The sequence below is a fragment of the Salvelinus sp. IW2-2015 genome, linkage group LG30 (assembly GCF_002910315.2).
Source record: "Salvelinus sp. IW2-2015 linkage group LG30, ASM291031v2, whole genome shotgun sequence".
Taxonomy (NCBI): domain Eukaryota; kingdom Metazoa; phylum Chordata; class Actinopteri; order Salmoniformes; family Salmonidae; genus Salvelinus; species Salvelinus sp. IW2-2015.
The window spans coordinates 18703508-18713582 of NC_036869.1; the positions used below are offsets into that span (position 1 = coordinate 18703508).

The window sequence follows — 10075 nt, forward strand, 5'->3', positions numbered from 1 at the left end:
AGTCGCTCTGGATAAGAGCGTCTGCTAAATGACTTAAATGTAATGTAAATGGATAAGTCATTCTCCAACCATGTGATGGCAGGTGATGTAAAGCCAGAAGTGAGTTTTTTTAATAACAAATTAGGATCAACAACATCATAGTCTGCACTGAAATCTAACAACACAGCTCCAACTATCATCTTATTATCCATTTCTTCTAGCCAATCATCAGTCATCTGAGTCAGTGCAGTACAAGTTGAGTACCCTCCCTAAATGCATGCTGAAAGTCAGTAGGTAGCTTGTTCTTTAAAAAAGAGCATTGTATTTGTTCAAACACAATTCTCTCCATCAGTTTACTAAGAATAGACAGCAAACTGATTGGGCGGCTATTAGAGCCAGCAAAGGATTTACTATTTTAGGTAGTGGAATGACTAACTTCCTCGTCTGTGGACACACACCTTTAGGCTTTGGTTAAAGACATGGTAAATAGGGATGGCAATACAGTCTGCTACCATTCTCAATAGTTTCCCAGCTAGGTGGCTTATCATTATTGATGGATAACAAAAGTTTTTCCACCTTTTCCACAAAAACTTGTCCAAGTTGATCAGTTATATGAGCTTGTGTGTGCATACATTTGGGGTTGTGTAATAGTATATTGTGAAATTGGGTTGAATTGCAATGTCCAATCAAGAGCTGCCTAAATCATATTACAGTGTCATGTTTGGGGGGTTAAATGGGAATGTTTGCATTTGTGGAGGACACCGTGCACATACAGAATACTGTGCATAGTTTATGAATTGGTATGTTATGTTTGATACCAGTCAGTTGAATGGAAATGTACACAGAATCATGTGGGTAGTTCATTGATGTGTATGTGTGGGTGTTTTCAGGAATCCTGTCACCTGACTAAAGATACAGTGCTTGTTTTAGCTACAATCTTTAGGTACACCAATAAACCTAATCTATGGTGCAAAAACAAAAACATGCCATATATACAGTGCATTCAGAAAGTATTCAGACCCCTTGACTTTCTCCACACTTTGTTACGTTACAGCCTTATTCTAAAATTGATTAAATTGTTTGTTTTCCTCATCAATCTACACACAATACCTCAAAGTTTTTTTAAATTTATTTTTTGCAAATGTATAAAGAAATTCAATACCACAATAACATAAGTATTCAGACCCTAAGGTAGAAAATTGCAAGCTTATGTTCTAACACTGTTTATGCATCGAATAGCTTTGATTAGTACTCTCTCATCTGTGTCTGTGGGACTGAGTTGGATCTCTGGAGCTTAACGCTGTGTCACGACTTCCACCGAAGGTGTCTCCTCTCCCTGTTCGGGCGGTGCTCGGCGGTCGTCGTCGCCGGCCTACTAGCTGCCACCGATCCATTCTTCCTTTTCGTTTGTGTCTGTCTGTCTATTGTTTACACCTGTGTCTTGTTAGTTGATTTCAGTGGGTACATTTACCTCCGCTGCCTGCGAGTCTTTGTGCGGGATTGTTTTCTGTGGTGACGTTATTTAGGGGTGCGTGTCTGCACCACGGGGTTTCTTTTCTCTCGGCAGTTGTGCCGTTTTGGTATTGAGTTTAGTAKTAGAGGTTTCTCCTCCGTGTGTGTTACGCTTTATTCCCGGTGTGTGTGGAAATCTCATTTTGGGCATGTTTTAGTCCCATGTTGTAGTTGTGTTGGGACTGCTCATGAAACTTTTGCCACTGGGATTTCCTTGCTCTCCTRCTCCTGATTCCTGCACCTTCCTCCGTTGGGAGGCACCGTAACACGCTGGCAATAGATTTATGATGGCTTGGTGATAAAACCTACCATCTGCACTCCATTGAATGATTCCTGTCTGACATGCTGGCCTGTCTGCCAGGGCCAGGTGAACCTTCCCTTCAGTTTCTCTCCCACATGCAGATAAACACTGGACTTCAGAAATTGTGAGGAGGACCCTATGTTCCATGTTGCATTAGTATCTGTGTGTTAAGGAGTGCGAAACTGAGAAGATAACCCTGTATAAACAAACAGTAAATGACCTACAGAGAGAAACCGGGCGCAATGTAAATCTTGCTGTCTGTTGCTTGATAGCACAATGTACCTTTGTGTAATTYTACACATCTGTTGTTTGTCATGAACATTCAGGAGGATGTACTTTGCTTTAAAGAGCTGTAACCCAAATCTGCTCATGGGTTCTCAGCAATCACCTCCGGGTGATTGTTGACCAGCTCCATTATTGCAATAATTAATAATGAAGTTTGAAATCTAAAAGTCTCTCTCCTTTGGTTAGAAATATTCCACGACAACTCTTTACTCAGTACTTTGTTGAAGCACTTTTGGCAGCGATTACAGCCTCGAGTCTTCTTGGGTATGACGCTACAAGCTTAGCACACTTGTATTTGGGGAGTTTCTCCCATTCTTCTCTGCAGATCCTTTCAAGCTCTGTCAGGTCTCTGTACTTTGCTCTGTTCAGCTTTCCCTCAATCCTGACTAGTATYCCAGTCCCTTCCGCTGAAAAATATCCCCACAGAATGATGCTGCCACTACCATGYTTCACCGTAGGGATGTTGCCAGGTTTCCTCCAATATTGGTTGTCAGACCAGAGAATCTTGTTTCTCATGGTCTGAGAGTCCATTAGGTGCCTTTTGTCAAACTCCAAGCGGGCTGTGATGTGCATTTTACTGAGGAGTGGCTTCCGTCTGGCCACTGTACCATAAAGGCCTGATTGGTGGAGTTCTGCAGAGATGGTTGTCCTTCTGGAAGGTTCTCCCATCTCCACAGAGGAATTCTGGAGGTCTGTCAGAGTCATTGGGTTTTTGGTGACCAAGGCCTTTCTCCCCCCGATTGCTCAGTTTGGCCAGCTCTAGGAAGAGTCTTGGTGGTTCCAAAGTTCTCCCATTTAAGAATGATGGAGACCACTATGTTCTTGGGAACCTTAAATGCTGCAGACATTTTTTGGTACCCTTCYCCAGATCTGTGCCTCAACACAACCCTGTCTCAGAGTTCTACAGACAATTCCTTCTACCTTTTTGTTCTGACATGCACTGCCAACTGTGGGACCTTATATAGACAGGTTTGTGCCTTTCCAAATCATGTCCAATCAATTTTACCACAGGTGGACTCCAATCAAGTTGTAGAAACATCTCAAGGATGATCAATGGAAACAGGATGCACCTCAGATCAATTTTGAGTCTCATAGCAAAGGGTCTGAATAAGTATGTAAATAAGGTAGTTCTGTTTTTTATTTTGAATAAATTAGCAAAGAAAAAAAAGGTTTTACTTTGTCATTATGGGGTATTGTGTGTCGATTAATGAGGATTTTTATTAGATTTTTTATCCATTTTAGAATAAGGCTGTAACGTAACAAAATGTGGTCTGAATACTTTCCCGAAGGCACTGTATATTTATACTCCGGACACCGACATTGCTCATCCTAATATTTATATATTTCTTAATTCCATTCTTTTACATTTAGATTTGTGTGTATTGTTGTGAATTGTTACATACTACTGCACTGTTGGAGCTACGAACACAAGCATTTCGCTACACCCGCAATACCATCTGCTAAATATGTGTATGCGGCCAATAAAATGTGATTTGATTTTGATTTGAAAAATAAATATTACTATTAACGATACTGAACAATAAATGCAACATGTAAAGTGTTGATCCCATGTTTCATGAGCTGAAATAAAAGATCCCAGAAATGTTCCATACGCACAAAAAGCTTATTTCTCTCAAATTCTGTGCACAAATTWGTTTACTTCCCTGTTAGTGAGCATTTCTCCTTTGCCAAGATAATCCATCCACCTGACAGGTGTGGCATATCAAGAAGCTGGTTAAACAGCATGATCATTAAACAGGTGCACCCTGTGCTGGGGACAATAAAAAGCCACTCTAAAATGTGCCGTTTTGTCACACAACACAATGCCACATATGACTGGGTTTTCTGCATATTTTTTTGTTGTTGTTGCCTGTGCGGGAGAGCAGGGCAACTTTTTAATCAGTCCGCTGTACTTGCTCAATAAATGCTGTATGTGTATTTTCTTCCTATTGTTGAATCTCTGCCCCAATAAACAACTGATCCCAATATAGTAGGTAATCACATTTAACAACTCTCACAAACATGATACTTTGTACCATGTTCAACTGATATGGAGTCACAGGAAATGTGTTTCCTTGTGGCCATATGAGCCAACAGTATAAAAGTGCTCCCTGTTGCTTGAATAAAGAGAAGCGACAGAGATAACCTGGTATTCATTTTGACACTTTCTGACAGGAAACATTAGTGTAACAGATTAGTCCACCTATTCTACTCCATTAAACTTTGAGGGAATCATCAGTTCATCACTAAGTGCTGTTTTTAACAACAAAGGGATCTCATCACCATGGAAATGTTTACAATTTCCCTGCTTCTCTGTGCTGCGTTTGCTCTGAGCGGTGCAACAGGTAAGACACACAGTAAACCAAGAAAACACACGTCATCCTCATACAGAAATGATAGAGCTCACATGATTTACTTGTAAAATGGAATGTCTTCATAACATTCCGTTGCATCTCTTTTCTTCAGAGGATACAACTGTCATGGAAAACCACATGGAACAGAGCTCACCTGCTGGTAAGTACTTGATGATGTTACATCGTCTTCAATGAATGAGCAACTTGTAATAGCTTTTTAAAGTGTGGAACTACAACACTGATCGGTGAAACCTGGTGCATGAAGAAATACGATTTCCTTCCTCCACATAAGCCAGTTGATCAACACAGTGCTTTCAGTTTTGTAAGTTTGTAAGGTTAGGCTTCAATGAGTTTGTTCTGATCATGTCTTGTCTCATTCAGAGGTGGCGAAGGCGGAGAGGTGGAGCAGGGACTCTTGCCCACCTGGCTGGCTCAAGTACGGGGCACGGTGTTTCATGTTTGTACGTTCCGGCAAGACGTGGATGAATGCTGAGGTGCATTTTAACCTGTTGCATCCTTTACATTTTTGGGCTTAGATATATTAGACTGATAATATAGGCATACACCAGGTATCACCGATCACAGTGCTGCAGTTCCACACTGGATTATACATTGAAAAGCGTCCATGTGGCAAGAACACAAGTATGTTTTTTTAACTTCCATTATAAAATCTAAGTGATATTATATCCTGTCCTCCGTTCCTGTCCTCTCTCTCTAGCGGTACTGTGTGCACTTCGGAGCAAACCTTGCATCCATCCACAGCTCTGAAGAGTATCATTTTGTGCAAGAGTTGATCATACTACAGACAGAAGACTTTACCCCTGCCTGGATTGGAGGATTTGATGCTGTTCAGGTAGAGTGATCATCAACGAAGTCAGATCTAAGTTTGGGAAATCTTAAAACAGTATTCTACTGTAGGCCTACACTTGAGCATTTTTACCTATGTATTATCTACTGGCAACAATTTGATTGTTTGTATTCTATGGTTATGTTTCTTTGACACTGAGACCACTTCTTCCCCACAGACCCGAGTGTGGCTCTGGAGTGACGGCTCTAGATTTGACTACAGGAACTGGCTCACAGGAGAACCCAATAATTTCGGTGGCAGAGAGCAATGCATGATGATGAACAATGGAGGTACAGTAATCAAACTCTTATCACAATATCCTTAAATGACATTTATCTTTATTTATAGTGTGTTTAAAAAACATGTCTGACAAGGAAATGTAAAACCAGGCCTAAATCAGTCAATGTCTGTTTTGAGTCCATTTCCATGCAGCAGCAGTACAAACTTTAGGACGTTTTCTGCCGGTCTAGCTCATGCACTCGTAATCAAGTGGAGAGCTAATTGACGTTCCTTGTTTCCTCTTTAGGTGAAAAACGCTGGAATGATATTCAATGTGGATCTATATTTCCATCTGTGTGCTCCAAAAGGTTGTGTTAAATATGCCATCATAACATCAACTGAACCACTTTTTTGTAATCCCTTTTGTCATTAAAACTGTACAGTATTATTGAAGAATGTAAATATATGGTAGGCCTATAGTTTTTGTGAATCATAGTCAAGCATGAGATTTAACTTAAGGGGGATTTTCTATCATGTAAATAGGCTGTCGTCAATCTTTTCAATGATGCTAATCATGTAAAATGCCATAGTGAAGTTTTGCTGCTAATAAATATTATCCCTAATATTTTGTGTAGATGTTGTCAGTGCATTGCATCATCAATGATTTACCGTTCCTAGGTTTAGCTTGGTGTATAACAATAAACACAGCATTAAGACACTTAAAGATAAATTATACAGAAATCACTCCGCCTTAATATCAGTTTGTGACAAAACAAGCAGGTACAGTGTAGTGCAGTGGTCACCAACCTTATCTGAGTCAAGATCCCTTTTTGAGTCAAAATGCAAGCTGAGATCTACCGCTCAGATGACTTAAAAAACCTATGCAACATTAACATATTAAAAACAGTTCTGTAACAATGAGGTTTGTGCAGCAGGCTATAGGCCCAATACATTATCACTGCATATTGGCTATGCTTGAATTGCCCTGCCAATCTTGTTCTTCTCAGACCATTTTTAGACCAAATTTGAGGTATATGATCACACTGGTAATAGATCATTCGTTGTATTCCTTGTGAGGCACAGCTAAGTGAGCATAATAATTTTCTTTTTTTTACTGTACTGATGGCCTGCATCTGACGATCAGTGAGGGCAGGGAGGGAGAAGCGCTGAGGCTACCTCTCACCCAACTCATCATCCCTCCTCTCTACACTGAGAAAAGGGGACAGTCTTCCAGCTGATGGAGAAACTTAAGTCGCTCTGCATTATTTCTGCCTCATGCACCAATTCATGTTATTCCTATGTAGGGCTGTTGCGGTGACTGTAGGCAGTCAAATTCCACGTGACCGTTTAGTCAAGGTAATTAGGCTTCTCCAAGCTCTGATGCTGCTGCTGGTCATTAGTAGCCTACCAAACTTGCTAACTTCCTGGTACTCAGYACTCTATTGCCTCTACTAAAAGGAGGAGGATCCCATCCGCTTGCTATAGACTAGGCCTACTATATTTATTTCTGAACTTTTTTAGTATTAAGCATATTGCTTACATTTACAGCAGGAGTATAGCCTACATTACTGGCATGACAATGAACCACTGGAAAAGCATCCTCCATTCGCTATTTAAGTGTTTACACTTGTGGCCTGCTGGAGGTCATTTTGCTGGGCACTGGCAGTGCTCCTCCTTGCACAAAGGCGGAGGTAGCGGTCCTGCTGCTGGGTTGTTGCCCTCCTACGGCCTCCTCCACGTCTCCTGATGTACTGGCCTGTCTCCTGGTAGTGCCTCCATGCTCTGGACACTACGCTGACAGACACAGCAAACCTTCTTGCCACAGCTCGCATTGATGTGCCATCCTGGATGAGCTGCACTACCTGAGCCACTTGTGTGGGTTGTAGACTCCGTTCATGCTACCACTAGAGTGAAAGCACCGCCACCATTCAAAAGTGACCAAAACATCACCAGGAAGCATAGGAACTGAGAAGTGGTCTGTGGTCACCACCTGCAGAACCATTCCTTTATTGGGGTGTCTTGCTAATTGCCTATAATTTCCACCTTTTGTCTATTCCATTTGCACAACAGCATGTGAAATTTATTGTCAACAGTGTTGCTTCCTAAGTGGACAGTTTGATTTCACAGAAGTGTGATTGACTTGGAGTTACATTGTGTTGTTTAAGTGTTCCCTTTATTTTTTTGAGCAGTGTATATATCATACACACACACACATTTTTGTAATAATGACAATTGCACAATACTGAATGAACAATGAACACTTTTATTTTAACTTAATATAATACAATAAATAAAATCATTTAGTCTCAAATAACATGAGAACATATGTTAAAACGAACCACCAGCTTTCATGAGTCTTCAATATTCCCAGTTAAGAAAGTTTTAGGGAGAGTGCAGAAAGCAGAGCTTGTCTGCATGGTCCCCTGTCAGTCTGCTCCTCTGTGAAACACAGACCTTATTTGAAGTAGATCAAGACATTCTATGGACATTCTATGGAAGACATGAACGGTAAAATAACGAAGGAACCCCTTTCAAGTTCAGCCGCAAGTTATTACAGGAATTAAAACGCGTCGACTATTTCTCTCTAAACCATATACCTTTGACTAATCCGGAAACTATCCCTCGAAAACAAAACGTTATTCGTTCCGTATTTTATCTAACGGGTGCCATCCATGAGTCTAAATATTCCTGTTACATTTCACAACCTTCAATGTTATGTCATAATTACGTAAAATCCTGGCAAATTAGTTCGCAAAAGGCCAGGCGGCCCAAACTGTTGCATATACCCTGACTCTGCGTGCAATGAACGCAGGAGAAATGACACAATTTCACCTGGTTAATATTGCCTGCTAACCTGGATTTCTTTTAGCTAAATATGCAGGTTAAAAAATATATACTTGTGTATTGATTTAAGAAAGGCATTGATGTTTATGGTTAAGTACACATTGGAGCAATGACAGTCATTGATTTATTGTTTTTTATAAGATAAGTTTAATGCTAGCTAGCAACTTACCTTAGCTTACTGCATTCGCGTAACAGGCAGGCTCCTCGTGGAGTGCAATGTAATCAGGTGTTAGAGCATTGGACTAGTTAACTGTAAGGTTGCAAGATTGGATCCCCCGAGCTGACAAGGTTAAAAATCTGTCGTTCTAGCAGAACGTTCCTAGGCCGTCATTGAAAATAAGAATGTGTTCTTAACTGACTTGCCTAGTTAAATAAAGATTAAATAAAGGTGTAAAAAAATTAATATATATAGCGATTTCCGATTGTTATGAATCGGCCATTCCGATTAATCGGTCGACCTCTAGTTTGTATCACAACTAAAGTGGCCAAATAACATCTTCAAATTAAGCACATTAATCTGCTTTACAAGAGGTGTAGAGCCTAACTGGCATACATAAGCAGCACATGAGTTTCAAGTTTGGGGAAGATCATTTTCACCTTTATAATAAAAGCATTAMATGCATAACTGCATTTGCAGTCACTTTTGAAAATGGTGTTTTTCCGCTAATGGAACATTTGCGCTTATAGCTTACTGCCATGTGTGCATTGCTGCACCTCTAATGTGAAGAAATAGCCTAATAGTCGATCAACATTTCAAGCTAATCGTTTTGATCTGTTGCGTCAGCCACAATGCTTGAAAAAGTTTTTTTGATGCTAGTGGTTGTATTAATTTGGGATCTATTGCATCCAACAACGGTCCCAGACTATGTTTGGAATATTTATTTCTCGCACAGATTAGAATAGGTCGACGTTTGTACTATGGGGGATAGTAGATTGACATAGGCTAGTGCTTTTGCTGTTCGTTAGACCTTTTCATCTTGTTGGCTGACGAAAAGTAAATGTGGACAGTTCTTCCAATATCTTCAAAAGGCATGGATTTCTTTAGGGTGCATTACGGCCACACAAAGGGAATGCCGCCGTGAAATTCAAGGCATTATCAAGTGCTTGTCAAATTGTGAATGAGTGACTGATGAAGTGTGTACAGCCTGCGCAAAAAACAAAGCAGAGCTCATGCCTTTTAAGCAACTTTTTTTTCAAATCATCATTAGAGTCGCATCATGCAGCCTTACAATGTATTAAACATCTAAACATATAGCCCAACATTTGTAGAACAACTAAAGTTACATTAATAACTCTAAATTAAGCATATAGGAATACCTATTTATTTGTTAACCGCTCAACACAAATAGCCGCATGAGGGCACTCCCTCAAATCCTTTGGAGAAAATATCCTTTCTATTTTATTCAGCTTTGTTCAATTGTATTCTTCATACTATAAAATAATGCCATGGAATTCTAAGCAGATCTTGCCTGCTAATGCTTCTTTAGACCRGTCTAAAATGCAGACAGTTATCTGAGCTATCTGATTGGCCAGCGGTAGGCCTATAAGTGCACTTGATTTGCTCTGGGTGTTAATTTATACATTATATTATTCAATAGAATAATATTCTAATGGTTCAGTAAGTGAAATTACCATTATTTCCAGATCCCTGACTGTAGTCTACCCATCAAYTCAAGATGGAACTTTGTATCCATTCACTGATTGTTATAATATACTGCAACATTCACCTGAGCT

The 10075-nt window shown here is 40.1% G+C and overlaps 1 protein-coding gene across 2 annotated transcripts; it reads left to right on the forward strand.

Moving 5' to 3' along the window:
• Window positions 1-4188: 4188 nt before the first annotated feature.
• LOC111955279 (ladderlectin-like) lies at window positions 4189-6122 on the forward strand. Of its 2 annotated transcripts, none has more exons than XM_023975459.2 (6): window positions 4189-4422; window positions 4544-4591; window positions 4813-4925; window positions 5150-5284; window positions 5457-5568; window positions 5805-6122. In XM_023975459.2, exons 1-6 carry the CDS (start codon window positions 4362-4364, stop codon window positions 5873-5875), a joined length of 540 nt encoding a protein of 179 aa, XP_023831227.1. In that variant the 5' UTR covers window positions 4189-4361; the 3' UTR covers window positions 5876-6122. The 2 variants fall into 2 exon arrangements, with proteins under 2 accessions (XP_023831227.1, XP_023831228.1); XM_023975460.2 differs by having other exon boundaries at window positions 4813-4892.
• The last annotated feature ends 3953 nt before the right edge of the window (window positions 6123-10075 follow it).